Consider the following 19,545-nt stretch of genomic DNA (forward strand, 5'->3'; position numbering starts at 1 on the left):
GAGCTACAACCCCAGCCCGGAAAGATTAATCTTAACTGAATTACACACAGGAGATGGAAATTCTAATGCTTTTAGAAATCATTGAGGTAATGTGTGTGAAACAGTTGTGTTTATATAATAGAGCAGAGTCCCGATTAGGACAGTGAGTAGTATATGTTTTACCTAAAACTTTCAAACTACGTATTTCATTGTATATGATTATCACAGATTTTATGTCAATTTTTTTTAAAGTGGGGTGTGACCATTATGTAAAGCTTCTTCTTTTTTTTTTTTTTAATAGTGCTGGTATTACTTAAAAAATAATTTATTACTTTACTGTCTTTGGTGCAAGATTAAGGTGTATGGAATACTCATGAATATATATTAATGTGGTGGCAGTGATTATGTGCTGAAATCAGTGAAACAAAAGACCTTCCCAGCAAAACACAGTTGGAGGGCATTGGCATTCAGGAGTACCTATAGAATATATGAAAAATTAGAGAAGTATGGGAGCCAAGACTAGGAACTCACTAGTAAGGAAGTAGAGCAGTAGCCCTAGTGTGAGATATGCAGCTGCACACAGTAGGAGCAGCAGATAAAAGACTGAGGTTTTTGAAAAGCAAGGATAAAGAATGGGCAGAGTGTTGGCCCCTTGGAGCACATCTGTACTCCCAGCTGTTCAGGAGGCTGAGGCACGGGATTACAAGTTCAGAGCCAGCCTCAGCAACTTAGCAAGGCCCTAAGCAACTCAGCAAGACCCTGTCTCTTTATAAAACATAACAAAAGGCTGTGGCTGTGGCTCAGTGCTTATACACCCCTGGGTTCAATCTTTGATACCAAAAAGAATGGGCAAAGTTTGGGGATTTGACATCAGGATCAAGATGTTGAGGGCTGAATCAGAACTCAGGTGAGTAGAAGAATGACTGTGAATCCCAGTGTGAGGCTCTTTTATCAGATGAAGATTTTATACATTGATGTGGTAGATTAGAGGGCTGTGTACCTGTATGAAAACATCCAAGAAACATCTAAGCATCAAGACTTTTTTGTTTCTTTGAGCACCTGACTTGCCAGCACAGAATACTGTTACCCTGTGTTTATGTTTTTTTTGTTGTTGCTATTTGGTTTTTTTGTTTTTGTTTTTGTAGTGCTAGGGCGAAACTCAAGGCCTCCTGCATGCTAGGCAAGCACTCTGCCACTGAGCCACGTCTCTGGCCCTGTTTACTGTTGTTTTGCAGTGCTGGAGCTCTAACCTGAGTTTGCCTTTTGAATGCTAACTTCACCTGAAAGCTAACAGTAGCTGAGAAGGGCACTTGGTTTAGCAGTGGTAAAAAATGTCTATACCGGGACTCTCAATAGACTATAGGAACTCCAGGTATGAAGGGTTAAATTCTAGTTTGTACAGAGTCAGGCAGTATTTTGACACTCTAGTCATATTTGGAAAGGAGGGACTTATGTGCTGTCCAACCAAAATAAGATTCTTGTTCTTATAATAATCTATCTGGAAAAAGAATTCTTTAGTTGGACTGTAAGAATTTACTGTCATTTGGGCATAGGTGCACAGGCTAATACCAACATAATCTCCTCTTCTCACACTCCCCCCCCCCATGTAATTCCTCAGAAATTCTTTTGACTTCCTCTTCCAGTATCAGACCATGTCATTCTACCTCCATAATCAACTGTACTAGATTCTGCCTATATACCCTCCTGTATGATCTCTGCTTCCCAACTGTGCCATCTAACAGCCACGTTTCAAATTATATTTTTATACTTTTAATGTTTGACTTAATATGTTTTATTTTGCCTTTTGTTTTAAATAAAGTATTTTTTTCTTCTTAATAGTCTCGTCCACCTGTTACCACCTCCAATACTATCCCTCCCGCTGTGGTTGCAACTGTTTCAGCCACCAGAGCTCAGTCTCCTGTCATCACTACAACAGCAGCACATGCAACTGATTCAGCACTGAGGTATACTTGGGGGGTGTGAAGATGGGGCCATCCTGGTATCCTCCCTGCTTCCTTTCTTTTTCCTTTATTCAGTAAATGTTTCAGGTGCTTTTTTTTTTTTTTTTGAGGGGTGGAATGTGGGGGATTGAACTCAGGGTCACTCAACTACTGAGCCACATCCCCAGCCCTGTTTTGTATTCTGTTTAGAGACAGGGTCTTAATGTGTTACTTAACACTTCACTTTTGCTAAGGCTGGCTTTAAACTTGCAATCCTCCATCTTTAGCCTCCTGAGCAACTGGAATTACAGGCATGGGCCACTGTGCCTGGCTTAAATGCTTTTTATATAGTGTTCTAGACACTACATAAAACAATTAACAGGTGAAGAAATTTGTCCTTGTAGAGATTCTATTCCTAGAGGTACAACAAGTAATGTTTTGTTTTGTTTTTTTCAGCAATGAAAAGAGGTGAGAGCATTTGGAGTGGGAGGGAGGTGGCATAGGAGGCTTATTATTTCATACAAGGTGGTCAAGGAGGACTTTGTTGATAAGAATATATTTGAGCAGAAAAGCTGTAATAGAAAGAGCTATATAGTTATAGCTATATGAAATAGTATTCTAGGCAGCAGGAATTGTTAGTGCAAAGGACCCTAAGATATAAATGTTTGCCACATATGAAGAGTAGTCAAGGAGGCCTCTGTCAGGAAGAGGGGCAGAGATTAGTTTAGCAGGTAGCATGAATTCTAAATCACAGAGGACCTTATGAACACTCCAGGAATCTGGGCTTTGCTGGGTGTGATAGGAATCCTTAGCAGAGCCATGTCATGATCTGAAGTTTTAATTGGATCACCTTGGCTGTTAGGTGGCACAGTTGGGAAGCAGAGATCATACAGGAGGGTATATAGGCAGAATCTACTGGAGTTGATTATGGAGGTAGAATTACATGGTTTGATACTAGAAGAGGAAGTGAAAAGAATTTCTGAGGAATTACATGGGGTGGGGGTTGCCAGAAGAGGAGATTATGTTGGTATTAGTTGGCCTCTACACCTGAGAAGGTAGAAGTGCATTAATTTGAGATGGAGAACAGTGAGGAAGAATGGTTTTAGAGATGAATTCCAGACTTTAGTTGGTGTCATTTTAAGGTTGTGATGACTTCCAAATACCCAAGTGGAGATATTGATAGATGAGTTTGGAGTTCAGGGAAAGATCTCAAAGAGATGATCCAGGGAGATGGTCTAGATGGGAAGCAGGGATATGAGAGAAACAGCTCCTGCTGGAGAGGGCTGAAAGGCAGGAGTAGTCTCCGGGGAGAACCAAGGTTCCTTCAAGCAGAAAGGGAAGGGTATATTCAGAGAAAGGTTGAGGACATAGGATGTAACTTTTTTTGCTAAAGATGACTTGTAAGTCCAGAGGGTACAGGTTGGGTATTTGAAAGGGGAAGGTAGTGCTATTAAGAGATTTATAGAGCCATCCAGAGATAAAATCTGGTTGATGAGAGACGGTCACAGAAGCTTTTCGTTCTACTGGGAATATTGAGTTTGTGGAACAATCAAGTGGCTTTTGTCAACAGGTACTTAAAGAAATGTCTGTGCTGGACATAAAGAGTTTAGAAGGAATCAGCATGTGGGCTAAAATTAAAGCTTTGGGTTACTTGAATCTGCCCACGGAGGATCTGAAGAAAGTAACATTTAAATGACGAATAATGCCTAGGCTTTATCTTTAATCCTTAACACTCTCACCTGCTAGCTGTTTGACATTAAGCAAGTTTCTCAACTTCCCTCATCATTAGTTCCCTCCAAAAAAATAGGGATACTTCATTTTGTGGTACATAAAAATGCAGTTTTAGTTTTAAAGACACACAACCGCCCAACATAAAATAGACAACTTGTTCATTTTAGTTTTATATTCACATATACTTTTTTAAAAGTTACTATGTTCAGATGATGTCATGAAATTCAAAATACATGAGTAGATAATACGGTAAAAACTAGTTTTAGGGCTGGAGTTACAGCTCAGTGGTAGAGTGCATGCTTAGCACATGTGAAACACTGGGTTCAACCCGCAGCACCACAAAAAGAGTTAAAAAAATTAAATAAAGGTATTGTGTCCGTCTACCAAAAAAAAAGTGTATTTAAAAATAGTTTTAGGGGATTATTTATTTTGAACTGGGGTTTCACTTTGTTGCCCAGGCTGGTCTGAAAGTTGGGCTCAGGTGATCCTCTGGCCTTAGACTCCTGAATAGTTTGGGACTGTAGGCCAGAGGTACCATTGCCCAGTTAGGGTTGGGGTTTTTTTGTTTTTGTTTTTAAACGAGTTATCAAAATATCTTCTCCCATTTATTGAGTGCTTCAATAAAAAGTGGACCTTGAATTTTGCCAAATGAGTGTTCAGTATTCCCTTAGACAACAAATACTGTAGGAACTGCTGTGTGTACAGGAGATGTGTTAGTAAATTACACAGACAAACCCTAATGATTATTTGATTTTTTTTTCTACTTATATCTGTAATTATCATGTTTCTAATATCTAGTTCTCTGAATTCTGTAGATAGCAAGTTTAAACATACCAATTTTTATGGAAGAAATAGAACAAAGTATTGTCTCCCAGAAAAGCAATAGGCCCAGGTGGTTGAGTAAAATTCTACCAATTCTCAAAGGCCAAATAAACCAATGTAATGACATTGGTTCCAGGTATACAAAAAGAAGTAGTCTATTTTACTTCTAAAAGAAATAAAATTCCAGAAAAATTTAAGGTAAGTTTTATTGAATGTTAAGTACATTCAATCCTGCATGCCAATTCTTTGGCTTTTTCTTTCTATTCATTTGTAACTTGGTTAAATAATATATGTTCTTTATTATTTTCTTCAAAAAGCAGTGATCTTTTTTTGTGTGTTTATGTGTGTTTCCTAGGAATCAAATTCATGGTCTCGTACATGCTAAGCATGCACTCTACCACAGAACTACACATACCCCAGTCCCTAAATGACCTTATCTTAAAGGACTGATAGTTTAAATTTTCACATGCTCAGAATCATTTCCCAGATGTCTTTACATCTTAACTACTTAACTGGTAGTTGACTATTATAATTTTTTTTGTTGTTTCTATGTACTTTCCTTGAGTACTTTACAGGTATTTTTTCCTAACCCCTAGAGCAGGGTAATGCTGTTGAGAAGTCTGCATCCAACCTGATCTATTTTCTAACCCCTAAAAAGACCTTGATCTTTCTGTTTGCTTGCCCAAGAGTCCTTATCTTTGAGTTTCAGCAACTTTATTAAGATATGTTTTGTGGTGACTATTGTGTATGGTTTGTTTTGAAATATGGTGTGCCTTTTTAATCTGTAACATAAAACTGTACAGAAAATTTCCTTGAATTATTGTTTTATGTATTCATTCTGTTCTGACCTATTGGAGAGGAGCAATTATGTTATGTGAAAACTTTTTGTATGCCTTTCTTATCTAATCCTTTTAGACTACTTTTTCTCTTTAAATTGTGCCAGTGATTCCCTTTCTGCATTTTCAGCCTGCTCTCTTATATTTTACTCTTAATTTTGCCTTCATTCTTTAAGTGGCTGAACAATTGTCTTGTTTCTTTTGAATTCTACTCATTTATTTTGTCTCTTTTTGTTGTCTTGTCATCACTTCCAGTGTGCTTTTATATCTTTGTATTTTCATTTCATAGAAGCAGTTATTTCATTAAGTTTTAAAATTCCTGGCACAATTTTCATCTGCCTAGTAAAATCCTGTCTAGTATGTTTCCCATTTCTTTCCACCTTTTTTTTTTTTTTTCTTAGAGCACTTATTTAAAAGTTACTATCCTGGTTCCCTTTTGAGTTCTCATCTTTGATTAGATTTTGTGTATTTTGAATCAGTTATTTGTCATTGGTTCCTGTAGCCTGGGCTATATACTGGGTTAGGAGAAATGTTCTTAAATGACTTAATGTCCTGTGTTTGTGTTTTGGGGGGGCTCCTCTCCTGCCAGTGAAGATAGACCACTCAAAACAGAAAAGCTTCTCTCCTGGGTTTCATTGCACACTGTCTGTCTTACTCATCTATCTATGCAATTCCTGGCTCAACCTTATATTCTTTGCTTCTTAACCCTTGGAATTGGTCCATGTTCTACTTCACTACCAGCTCTGTTCCCAGCGGTACAAACAAAAGAATTTGCTTTCCTGTGTCAGAGTATGTTCCTTACTTCAAAGAATTATACTTTGATGGATTTTAATCCCTGAAATTATAACTCTAGAAATTCTGTGTTCCTTTGCTCCTGGATTCCTGTTTAGTTTTCAGTTCCTTTGCCAGTTCTGCTGTCCATTCTGAGGTTTAAGATTTCAGGTGTCTCCTAATTTTGTCAAAATGGAAACTCAATTCTTTTTCTGTGAGAGGAGAAAATACCAAACTAGTAGTCTCTACCTATAGTTCTCTTGTCCTTAGTCTAAAGTCAGATAAGGACTCAGCTGAACATCAGAAGATGATCATAAGTCCACTTGTTGGAAATCAAGTTGTAAATTTTCTGTAAATGTCAGGTGACGAAATTGGGTCTCTATAACTTGGGTTGCCTTTCAGAGTGCTTAAAAAAAAATTGATCACTGGAAGAAATATAAGATTAAGCCAACAGATTAAGGAGCATTTTGTAGCTGAGTGACTTAATCTGTGTGACCTTATTTTGTGGTAGTTGAGGTTGTCACACCATGAACTCATGGATTTTACATTTATTCAGTGTGTCTTAAGAGTCTCTTTCTTTTTCTCACAGTTCCTTGAATTTGGCTGTGGTAACCCCTCTGAGCTGGCCTGAATGTCCTTTTTGATTACTCAGTAGTTTTTGAGTACTTCTTTTGTCTTGAAATCAGCCATTTCTATAAGCTCTTGGTTCCTTTGGGTGAAGAATAGTAGTTGGAACCCAAGTTCTGGATGCTAGGAGTACTCATTGCTTCTGGGGTTGTCATTGCTTTGAGGCTTTTTCTTTGGAGTGGCATTTCCAATTGAAACTTAATATTACATTTTTTTCTTGCTTTTTTAGAATTTATATTTGTGTATCTTTTTCCTTGCACTAAAACAACAACAACAAAAAAACCTTATTTCCTTAAAGACATTAATGTAACTATTTGCTTTTTTCATCTTATATACAAAAATCTTACCATATAGCAGTACATTCTGGAGATGACTCCAAATCAGTATATAGGGTTCCTAACTTATTTTTTCATATTTGTATATGCTGTTGAATGTTTGTAATGATATGGTCATGCATTGCTTAATAATGAGGAAATGCTCTTAGAAACTCATTGTTAAACAATTTCATCATTGTACGAACATCAGAGTATATTGACATAAACCTAGATGATTGGTCACTCACTCAGCATCACCTCTTGATACAGTTAAGAAACAGTAAACATTAGATGTATGAGACTGCTATCCATGTAAAATGACAACTTTTACGGTAAACAGTTTTAATTAGTAGGAGTATCCTCTAACAATAAAAAGTATAGCAAACACATAAATCTTTAATAGTTGTTATTTTCAAGTATCATGTATTGTACATAATTGTATGTGCCTTATTTCTTTTATTTTGTTTTATTTTATATTTTGGTGTGGTACTGCAGATTGAATCCAGGGATGCTTTACTACTGAGCTACATCCCCAGCCCTTTTGTTTTGTTTTGAAACAGAGTCTCACTAAGGTGCTGAGGCTAGCTTCAAACCTGCTCTCCTCCTACCCAGTCTCCCTCGTCTCTGGAATTACAGGTGTGCTTCATCACACATGATGTGTGCTATGCTTTTGCACAACTGGATATAACCCAGGTCTTGTGCCTGTTAGGCAAGTGTTCTACTACTGAGTCACATACTACTACCGCTTCCCCCCACCCCAAGCCCCTTCACTCATTTACATTTACATGGTTCCAAAATATAAAAGCATTAAAAGGCATGCAGTAAGGAGTTACTCTCTCCTCTGTCCCCCATCTATCAAGTACCTGTTTCTTTGCCTTTTTCCTTCTTTTAGTATAATTTCCATTTTAATTTTTTTACCCAGAGGACAGTTTTTTCTTTAGTCCTTAAGGACTCTGCTTCTTCCATGGACTTCAGTAGTCTTAAGCAGCACCAGCAAGTATAAATTGGGGTACGGGTGTCTGATCTTCTAGACTTTACAAGAATGATTTCTAATTACCTTGCTGTGAATGACTTTGTCCTTGAGTACACATTGGGTGCAGTTGCCCATGCAGCACATAGGCTCTGTGTGGATGTGGCCCTTTGGGCGGGCACAACCATTGTTCCATTTTTCTTTTTTTCATCTTGGAAGCAAAGATCTGAGAGAGCCTTTTACCTTTCTAAGGCAACCTGTTAATAGCTTTTTGAATATCCTCTTAGTATCTCTTTATGCAAATCTATTCAGATTCAAATGCAGTTCTTATTTTTATCTTATTTACCCAGAAGAATGTTTAATTCATATATTTCTTTTTACTTTTTTCCATATAACATATTGGAAGGGTGCCATCACTTTTTTAGTAGCAACATAGTGATCCCTTGTGTAAATGGATTTGAGGTTGTCTCCAGTTCTTTACTATCATAGATAATATCACAGTGAATAATATTATAGTTGTTTGATTATACATGTGAACAGAGGGTATATGCAATTGTAATTTTGATATCTACCATCTGATTGCCTTTCTTAGGGTTTATACCAGTGTACCCTTCTTCTACATTCTTAAAAAATCCAATAGGTGAGCAGTGAGCAATGCTATCTCAGTGTATTTTACCTTGAATTTCTCTCTTTAAGAATGAGAGTGAGTTAGGCACAGTGGCACACACTTGTAGTGCCAGCTACTTGAGAAGCTGAGGCTGAAGAATTGCTTGAGCTCAGGAGTTCAAGGCCAGCCTGGGCAAATAGTGAGACCTTGTCTCAAAAAAAAAAGAGAATGAAGATGTTTTCTTAAAGAATTCATTCATTTTTTTTCTTTCCTTCTTTCTTTCGTGAACTGGCTATTCATACTTTTGCTCCTCTTTTCCTTTTTTTTCTTGTTGATTTCTAGGATCTTATAGTTTATTAGGAAGATTACTCTTTTGTCTTTGCTTAATACTGTGTTTTGCCATGTATAGAAGGTTTGCTTGTTTGTTCACATAGTCAAATTTATTAATATTTTCTTTTGTAGCTTTTGGACTTTGTAAGTTTTTGTGTTTGTTTTCTTCCCAGTGTTAAAGATTGAATCCAGGACCTCATGCATGCTAGGCAAGATCTCTACCACTGAGCCACATCCCCAACTCTGAAAGCTTTTAACATATAGAAAGCTTCCCTCACTCCGGGATTATAAAGAAGTCTCCCATCATTTCTTCATATACATTTCTTAGTTGTCTTAAATCTTTAATTCTTTTAGTATTCATCCTAGCATACTTGTGAGGTAGGGATACAAATTTATCATTTTCAAATGGCTTCATAGTCTTCCCAACACCATTTATTAAAGAGTCCATTTTTCCCTCTGATTTGAGAAGACAGTGTTGTTATATTGTCAAGTTTTCTTGCCGTTGTTGCAATTTCTGTACCTTACTATCAACCAATTGGCATGCTGTCTGTGTTGTTATCCCTTTCAATCATTAGTCAATTGTAACTGGAACTTCATGTCATTTTAAGAATGTCCTTCCATCTGGTAAAGTATGATACAAGTTTAAGGGGAAGGACAATGCTTCAGGAGTTAGGTTTAAATGTTGTTAATTGTGATTGCCTGTAATCTTCCTTGGAAAACTTGTCAGAAATTCATGTGAGAACCTTATTGTATATCTTTAGATTTTTCCAGAGTAAAGTGTAATTATTATAATAATGCTTATTCAAGTTTGTTATGTAAGGCTGGGGTGTAACTCAGTGATAGATCCCTTGTCTACCAAGGCCCTGGGTTTGATCCCCCTGTACCACACTCACAAAATAGTATGGAGTGTTGATTAACTACTTCATAACTACGGCTTAATTTACTCAATTTGTGGTATATATTCATATCTTTCAAAATAAGACTATGGCAGTTTGAGGAGAGAAACTCAGTGGACCATTTATTTCACTGGTATGACTTAAAGACCAAATATTGGTTTAACTGTGGACTTCACAGACCTATGAAAAGATACAATTTGTGACTATAATCTGTACGAGATAGTAAATGACCTTGACTGCCTGCACTGTGTCTGTGCACTAGTTATAAGTCACATAATATCTTTTCTGTCTTTTCAGTCGGCCCACTTTGTCTATCCAGCATCCACCATCTGCAGCAATTAGTATTCAGCGTCCTGCTCAGTCACGGGATGTGACAACAAGAATCACACTACCATCTCACCCTGCATTAGGGACGCCAAAACAGCAGCTTCATACGATGGCTCAGGTAAAACCAGAGGTGAAGAATCACCTGTGTACTTTGTGGGATAAACCCAGAGTCATGCACAGCTTTCTGAGGACCTGGCAATATGAGAGCGGTGATTACTTTTGGACTGAATGGAATGGGAAATGTTCTTGTTTATAACTGTGTTGTGGGGTTCCCCCCACAGAAAACCATCTTCAGTACTGGCACACCGGTGGCCGCAGCAACAGTAGCACCTATTTTGGCAACCAACACCCTTCCTTCAGCAACCACTGCCGGTAAGTCAGTTGCCCTGCTCTCCTTCCTGCCAGGGATAAAAGGGACATAAGGGGTGACTGAATTTTTCATTTGTCACCTTCAGAGGAAAACAACAGGCTAGAAAAATTCTCACAACTTTTCAAGACCTTTTCCAAGGTTTTTAAGAATCTCTAATATGTGCAGAGAGGGCATTGTTAAAGAATTTCCTTTTTTCCCTCATTTTAGGATCTGTGTCACACACACAAGCTCCCACGAGTACAATTGTTACCATGACAATGCCCTCCCATTCATCCCATGCGACTGCTGTGACCACCTCAAACATCCCAGTCGGTAAGTGCTATGTGATCTTCACACAGAAGCCTATGAGGAAATTTTCAGCCCCTTTGTCCAGGCCTTCATGTCCAAGGCTAGTATTATTTTTTGTTATTGTTTTTAATTTCTGATCATAAAAGCAACACTGAATTTGACTTAGAATATTATTTGTCATACAGATCTGGCATTGATAGTAGGAGAAAAAAAGAGGATAGTGATCTTCAAGTACTGAAAGTTTTAACTTTAACTGGTTTTGAATGCCTTTCTTATCAAACTGTACCTCTTATATGTACTTCATATAGAAATAAGTCAACTTTGACATAGTCAGAAAAGAACAATAGGAAAAGCAAGATCTGAATTTAAAAACCTGTACACTTCCATAGACTGTTCAGGAAAAAAAATCTTTGGGTGATGCAACTATGGGAAGAGCATTAAGCCTCAAATTGATCACTCTCAGTTGTCATCTGATTACTAACCCATGATATTTCATGATCATCCTATAATTTATTTTAGACCATGTTTATTCCTTGTTTTAAATATGTGAATACTATGAATATTTTGAATACTATGAAACATTCTGGCAACTAAATATGAGTCATCAAGAGCAGGAATTACCAAACCTTTTCTAAGACCAGATGGTAAATATTCTAGGCTTTGTAGGCTATGTAGGTCTGTGTCACAGCAGCCATGGACGACCATATAAAAACAAATGAGTGTTTGACTGTGTTCCAGTAAGACTCTACTCATGGACAGAGAAATTTGAATTTCATATTACTTTCACATGTCATGAAATATCCTCCCCCTCAACTGTTTAAAAATCTAAACCCATTCTTAGCTCACAGACCATATAGAAACAGCAAGCTGGATTGGCTCACAGACCACACTTTGCCAATGTCTGTCGCCTGTCATACAGGCTGATATGTCTCTACTACCATATCCAAAGCAGAGGCTGTGGCCTAGCAAGCAGAAAATGTAGCTGTCTCTCTGACTCATGTTGCCAGAGTTTTCTCTGTTTTGGTTCAGTAATGGTGAGTGTGTTCCAAAGATATGAGACATCTTCCCTATTTTTAATATGATTTTAAGAAGACTTGCTTTTTATGAAGAGGACACACTGACATACTGAACTGTCAGAAGTCTGATAACCTGACATAGAGGTATGACTTCCCCACTTGCTAGGTCTTTCTTACTATATAAATGAGATAGGCAAACAGCTTCCTGGTCTCCTTGGTAACTTCGAAGACACTTTCCTGGAATAATGATAGGGACCCAGAGATTTCCACTCCTCTTTAGGTAAGCAGGCCATGCCAGCCCTAAAATATGTGCTGAACACCACGTCAGGCCTTTAGCAGAGATAATGCTGCACTGCTGATCTTTCTCACATTATTGCTTGCTACGACTTGGCAGTAGAGAAAACAAACTTCTCTCAGACTTGTTTTAGCATTAATACACTTTTGTTGGATAAAATTATGGGTTGTTCCATATCTCAATTTTAGACCATTTTCTGGCTTCACCTGATAGGTCATCAGCTGTCCTCAGTGCTGTAAGAACAGAGGCAAGCCTGTTCCTTAGCTGGGAGGCTAACTAGGGTATTTACAGTTATGAGGAAACCCAGACCAGTAAAGAGAGGACATTGTATCTTTCTTTACTGGTTTGGGTAAAGTAAAATTGGAGGTATCCGGCTTCCTCTTGACACCCCCAATGTGAAGAATTGTTTTTAAGAAGTTGGTTCTTACTAGTGTCCCTGTGCTTTCCTAAGAGATTATGCTGGAAATAAACTCACCTAAAGTACCAGAGGACATGAATATATTCATTCTTAAGTTTCATCAGTTTTATGTTCTAGTTTTGCTCTCTTATATAGTAATTCAAATATTTGTTACATCATAATAGAATTCCTCTAAAAAGATTTCTCATTTGAGAGGGGAAACCTGATATAACCACAAAGCATTAATTTCCAGGTTAGGGTTCTACAGAATATATTAAAATCACATAAGTGGAGTTTTCCACATTTTACTTGTTTTCGCCAGGTGAGATTAAATCTTGAATTTAACCATTGTTACTAAAGGAATGTGTTGGGTCATAGGAGAAAAAAAGACTGTTTCCAAAGTAGAATTTTAAGTTCTTTGCCATTTTTGTGTTCAATATTTTGTTGATTTTCTTTTTTAAAGAGTTTACTTCTTTAAAAAATTTTTGCAAAAAAAAAGTGGAATCTCCAAGAAGCCAGTTGGTTGCACACCCGTAATCCCACCAGCTCAGGTGACTGAGGCAGGAGGATCACAGGTTCCAAATCAGCCTTAGCAACTTGAGCAAGGCTGTAAGCAATGTAGTGAGACCCTGTCTCAAAATTAAAATTTTTTAAAAAGGGCTGGACATGTGGCTCAGTTGTTAAGTACCCTTGAATTCAATCCCTGGTACCAAATTTTTTTTAAAAAAAGAAGCCAGGTTGAGAGAAGGAGACCTGGTTGCTAATTTTTTTTAATTATTAACCCTTTTTAAACAGATAATAGTATGAATATATTAGTGAATTATTAAAATAATTCACTTGACTCTCTTGTAGTCATCTTTCATTTTTAGTTTGATTAAAACTAAACATCCCACCTTATAACTGCATTGTAAGGTTGCTGCTAGCAAAAATATTTTGGCATACCAGTAAGAGTATATGGGTAGCAATATAATTGACTTTTACTGTTTGTAGCTAAGGTGGTACCTCAGCAGATCACACACACTTCTCCTCGGATCCAGCCTGATTACCCTGCAGAAAGGAGTAGCCTGATACCCATTTCAGGACATCGGGCCTCTCCAAATCCGGTGGCTATGGAAACCCGAAGTGACAACAGGTAGGAGGCAGTGGGCCAGTTAGCTTGCCCCATTGTGTCATTAATTGTTTTTGATATTTCACTGAAATGTCCCAGAAAATAAGGCATATGTTTATATTTTCAAATTTTTCCCCTGAAAATAACACATGGTATAATTTCTTTTTCAGTGTTCACAGGAAAATGTGTTATTTTTATTAAGCCATTCTTTGTTTGATGGGGGTGTGTGTGTGTGTGTGTGTGTGTGTGTGTGTGTGCGTGTGTGTATTTAGAGTCATTCTGAGAGTAAGGGTTGCAGGGTTGCAGGATTGTGACCCTTTATCCAAGGTGCCTCCATTTGTAACTCCTAAAACAACACAGTCTCTTTTTTAACCATAGTTACAGATTTCTGGAATGATTCTTTAGCTTTCTATTCTCCTTCCTACATTGACATTTTTTTAAAACTATACATAAGCCAGTTGTTTTGTTAGAATATCCTTCAATTTGGTTTTATTACATTGTTTCTTCATGGTTAGCTATTTTGGAGGAATTATCATTTAAGAGATGTGTTCTCACCATTATCACATCATTAGAGAGTTTAGGCTGTTTGTCCCATTATTGATTATATTAACTCAATGAAGATGATACTTGCCATTTTTTTTCCTACTGTAAACAAATAATCTGTATGAAAATACTTTGAGACCATAAATATTCCTATTCTCCAGGAAACTTTTACCCAATAATTTTAGGCTTGATAATTCCTGCGCAAATTAATTATCAATATGATAGTTGCAAAATATACTTATTCAAAGTATCATTTCTTCCACATTTATTAGTTGGCATTTTCATATTAAGAAAGTTTCTATCTACTATATTTATTTGAGTGTTTTATTTTTTAAAATCAATGTGGGCTTATGGATTTGTTTTATTCATTAGTATAATCCATTGCCATCATCTATATTGGTGCTCAAATGATCTCCAGTTTGGCCCTTGAGATCCCTTTAGACTTCTTAGGTAGGTTTCACCATGTCTCCAGTCTAGCTCTTCTTTATTTTCTACTACAAGTTATTCCAAGTCTTACTGAGTCTTGGAATCTGCTGTTTTTTCAAAGGAGCCCTTTGTCATTTTGAAACCAACATCCAGGCATCATCTCTGCTTTTGCCTAAGGGTTGATATTTCTTCTAGGCCCTATTGTTAGGCAAAAGTAGGAAGTAACATTTTTTTTAACCATTTGAATGTATGCCGATACCTCCAGTTTAACTACATTCCTTCCCACATTCTGTATTTGTTGTTCCCCTCTCCTACGGTGAGTGTACATAGTCTTTCAGAACTGGGTGATTTTTACATCTTGTTATTTTTAGTGTTTATAGGAATACATATAAATTTTAATACATTGATCTGTGTTCATCCACCTTGCTACATACTCCTTTTAGCTCTAAAAGTTTATAGATTCTTTTAGATCCTCTAAGTAGATATTTATTTCATCTACAAATAAGAGCAGTTTTTTGTGGGTACTCAAGACGATCTGTTTCCAGTTTTCTATACAGATTTTTTTTTTTTAAATCTTGTTACTGTTAGACCAGGACGCAAGAAAAGACCACTGACTCCAATTAAAATCAAATTAAAGCAAGCTTATTATTTCGACCGGCCGGGCTGCCTCTCCCTCCCAAAACGGCGGGAACAAGACAGCACCCCAGCTTTCCTGCAGCCCAGCTTTATAGCCCAGAAAGTTACACAAAGGGGGGTTACAGATAACAGAACTCTGACAAGCATCACACTAATAGTAGTTTACATTTTTTGCTGGCCCCAACATCAGAATTTATGAGGACCATTAGAGCCTCAGAGAGGGTCGTTGTCTGGCCAGGGAAGGCCAATATTTATGAGGTGTCACTAAGTTTCAGAGAGGGCTGCTATCTGGTCAGAGAGCCAAGCATGGGTGAGTTCAAGGCACGGGCAGGCATTCCAAGCAGGTTCAGAATTTGCAGTAATTTATAGTAAAGCCGAAATTATCTTTTCATGGTTTTGTGGCGAGATGCCCAATTTTAAGAAAAGATCAGGTTGGGTCTATCAGTTACATTGGTTAGAAGCATCCAGTACAGTGACCTTTAATATAGCCTTGATACTAAAATTTGACAGGGAGAATATGAGAAAAATATTATAAACTGAGAAGGTGAGATGGTGAGCCTTCTTGTCTTATTTCTAACTTGAATGGAAATTCTCCTGAAAATTCACTATAGATTTTGTTAGATACCATTTTTAATTTGAAAAAAAAAATCCTATTTTCTTTGGCATTTCTGTTATGAATTTGTATAGATGCTATCATATATTTTTTGTAAATATTTTGCAACTATTTCAAATGATTGTTCTCTTTGGACTTTTTAAGATTGAAAGCATGAATAGAAATCCAAATGTCTAATTCCAGTTTTCTGTGATAAACCTAATTTAACCACAGTGTATTTAATTTTATATAGTACTTAATTCCGTTTAATTTAAGAGTTTTTGCATCATTGTAAGGAGTGAAATTGATTTATAATATTTTTTGTACTCTCCCTGTCAAATTTTTATGTCAAGACTATATTAAGTTCAAAAAAAAAAAGTTAGAACTGGGTGTGATGGCATTACCTATATTCCCAGCTCTCAGGAAACTGCGGCAGAAGTATTGCCAAGTTGGAGGCTAGTCTGGGCAACTTAGTGAGACCCTGTCTCAAAATAAAATAAAAAAATGCTGGGAATGGAGTTCTCTGGTAAAGCACTTCCATAGCATGTGGAAGGCCCTGACATTAATCACCAGGACCAAGTGGTAGCAGGGGAGGTTAAATCTCATTTCTTTTTCTCTGGTCTCTGGGTCAGTTTGTATGAGGTTAAGATTATCTGTTTCGTGTATATGTGTTAAAATTTGCCAGAAGGGCTGGGGATGTGGCTCAAGTGGTGGCATGCTCGCCTAGCATGTGTGAGGCAATGGGTTCAATTCTCAGCACCACATGAAAATAAAATAAAGATGTTGTGTCCACCTAAAACTAAAAAATAAATATTAAAAAACAAAAAACCCTGGGTTTAGTATCTTTCAAGTGGCATTGAGCAGGGAAGAATTGTGATAACTGAGTTTTTGTGAGGCAGTTTTGGTAATTGGTATCCTCAAGAATCATTCATAAAATATTATCTGTGTTTTTATATTTAATTGATTTAAGTCTTTACAGTAACTACGTATTTTATAAAAGCTTACACTATCTTAGTATATATCCCTTGATCTTGGAGTTTGGAAACACAATTTCGGAGAAGCTCTTTAGGAAGTTAGGAAGGAAGAGGGTCAGCAGGATTGGGAGGGATAGGATAATTTAATTTAAAGGTAAAGAAGAAAATAACAGTTTTATTTAATATGATCTGTACTGTATCTCTAGACCATCAGTTCCTGTTCAGTTCCAGTACTTTTTGCCAACTTATCCACCCTCTGCATACCCACTGGCTGCACATACCTACACACCAATCACCAGTTCTGTGTCCACTATCCGACAGTACCCAGGTATGAGCCCTACTTTTAAGATGACTTTTCACATTTTTATTTTTTCCAGTAGTGAGAGAGAAATTGGTTAGGGGGTATTTCTAGATGGAATTTGTATTCTAGCTTTTATTTCCAGATTCAGAGAAGTCTAAAATATGAAGTTGCATAGATCACCATCTTTGTGATCAATGAAAGGGTTGTTTCACTTATTAGTGATATCTGCATAGTTTTATCCCACCCTGAAAGTAATCACTTTAACAACTTTTGCTACACCTTAAAATAGAGTACAGTTATAATGTATAAAGCTGTATTTTGGGAGGTTTTCTCTTATTTTGTGAAATACCTGTTGTGTTTTAAATTTTAGTCCAACCTGATTTGTAAATAGTGGGGTATTTTTCTAATTTAAGAAAAATCATCCTTAAATTTGAGTTTATATAATATTTTCCTGTGAGATAGCTTACATTGGTCCTCAAAAACCTTGTTGTCCAGATTATAGATATGCCCCATGGTTCAATATAACAACCAAAGCCACATATGGCCGTGAGAACTTAAAAGGGGCTAATACAAATAAAAAACTAAAATTTTAAAATTTAATTACAATTAAAGGAGTTTCAAATATGTTTGTAACAACTTAGCAAGGTGAAACTACTTTTTTGATCATATACTTTATAAAATAGAAATATAGATTAAGTATTTTGATAAATACCTAGTGTCTGAATTGAGATGTGCTTTAAGAATAAAATATACCCTGGATTTCAATACATATTTAGAATATAAATAAAAAAATAAGTATGACTTCATGGTAATTACATTTGAAATGACAGTATTTTGGATACATTGGATTAAATAAATATCTTTATTAAAATTTGATCTGTTTTTACCTTTTAATGTAGTACTGGAAATTTTTAAAATTACATGACTATATTTCCATTGGATGATGCTGCTCAAGAATTTCAAACATTGTATGGTATTGAATATATTCAGAAATCTCTCAGTTATTCTGATAACTGAAAAGAGTTGTCATTTTGTAGTTGTTTCTCTCCTTGAATAGTGTGAAATCTCTTCTTTTTTGCTTTCAGGGATGTTTTTGTTCTGTTTTAATGTACATAATAGATGAGATTTGCATTGTAGGAAAATGACACTTGCTTGTTTTCTTTCCATAAGCTATTTGAAATTCTAAATATTGTATTTCAGAAGTGTCTGTGATCTTAACATTTGAAGCAAAAGTTCTTGACCTTGGACCCATGGGTTTATTTTAAAAGTTTTGTATTATTTAGCACAGTTACCTAGCTAATATTTGGAATTGAATGGCTGATTTTTTGCGGGGTCAGGGGGTTATCAGGGATTGAACCTAGGGGTGCCTAACCACTGAACCACATCCCCAGCCCTTTTTTAAAAAATGGTTTATTTTGAAACAGGGTCTCGCTAAGTTGCTGAGGCTGGCTTTGAACTTGTGATCCTCCTGCCTCAGCCTCCCAAGTCGCTGGAATTACAGATGTGCACTACTGCACTTGGATGTTGTTTACAACCTATTTCTTATAATTCACAGAAAGATCATAATAGATTGTAGAAAGTTTTAAAAGAAAGTTGCCGGAACCTAGTTTTATGTATTATACATAGAAAATTACATAGTTTTGTGTAAAAAAAATAGTATTATTTTTATAAACCAATCACTTATATCTATAGTAAAAAAATTCTTATTTTAGTGTTTTTCAACCTTTATGGACTGTGTCTGATCAAAGCGAACCTTCTGCTGGACATGGTGGCATATACCTATAATCTCAGAAACCAGAGAGGCTAAGGCAGGAGGATTGCAAGTTTGAGGCCAGCCTCAGCAAGTGAAAGACCCTATCCCAACATAAAAAATAAAAAGGACTGAAGATGTAGCTCAATGGTAAAAGTGCCCCTGGTTCAATCCTAACCTTCTTGTAGTCACCTTTTTGCATCATTTTTAGTTTCAGCTCAGGCTCCAAACTCTGCCATCACAGCTCAGACTGGAGTTGGTGTAGCATCTACTGTCCACTTAAACCCCATGCAGTTGATGACAGTGGATGCATCACATGCTCGACATCTCCAAGGGATCCAGCCAGCACCCATCAGTACACAGGGTATCCAGCCAGCCCCCATTGGGACACCAGGGATACAGCCAGCACCAATTGGCACCCAGGGAATCCACTCAGCAACCCCAATCAACACTCAAGGGCTTCAGCCTGCACCAATGGGTACTCAGCAGCCACAGCCTGAAGGGAAAACTTCAGGTAAATCTAACTTTTTGCATGAGAGTTGATATGGAAAAGAGAAGTACATTTGGGTTTTAATCCTAGTTTTGCCACTTGATGACTTTGTGGTCTCAGGTAATTTTTCTACACTTTAATTTCTTTATAACACGAGTTGCTTAGAACTTGACTTTCAGGGTCGTTGTAAACATTAGAAATGACATGCA

The 19,545-nt window shown here is 36.8% G+C and overlaps 1 protein-coding gene across 5 annotated transcripts in view; it reads left to right on the forward strand.

Annotated features, from left to right (window-relative positions):
• Positions 1 to 19,545, forward strand: part of Sap130 (Sin3A associated protein 130) — a 77,151-nt gene that overhangs the window by 15,578 nt on the left and 42,028 nt on the right. For all 5 annotated transcript variants that reach the window (XM_046463761.2, XM_046463763.2, XM_058585404.1 and 2 more), the window contains 7 exons: positions 1,819 to 1,943; positions 10,121 to 10,268; positions 10,432 to 10,522; positions 10,728 to 10,832; positions 13,507 to 13,648; positions 17,002 to 17,123; positions 19,058 to 19,360. In XM_046463761.2, the coding sequence (XP_046319717.1) occupies positions 1,819 to 1,943; positions 10,121 to 10,268; positions 10,432 to 10,522; positions 10,728 to 10,832; positions 13,507 to 13,648; positions 17,002 to 17,123; positions 19,058 to 19,360 (1,036 nt within the window). The remainder of the gene's footprint in view (positions 1 to 1,818; positions 1,944 to 10,120; positions 10,269 to 10,431; positions 10,523 to 10,727; positions 10,833 to 13,506; positions 13,649 to 17,001; positions 17,124 to 19,057; positions 19,361 to 19,545) is intronic.

This window comes from Marmota monax, unplaced genomic scaffold (genome assembly GCF_021218885.2).
Source record: "Marmota monax isolate L192 unplaced genomic scaffold, Marmota_monax_Labrador192_F-V1.1 WCK01_AAM20220418_F8-fsc00034, whole genome shotgun sequence".
NCBI classification, from domain to species: Eukaryota; Metazoa; Chordata; class Mammalia; order Rodentia; family Sciuridae; genus Marmota; species Marmota monax.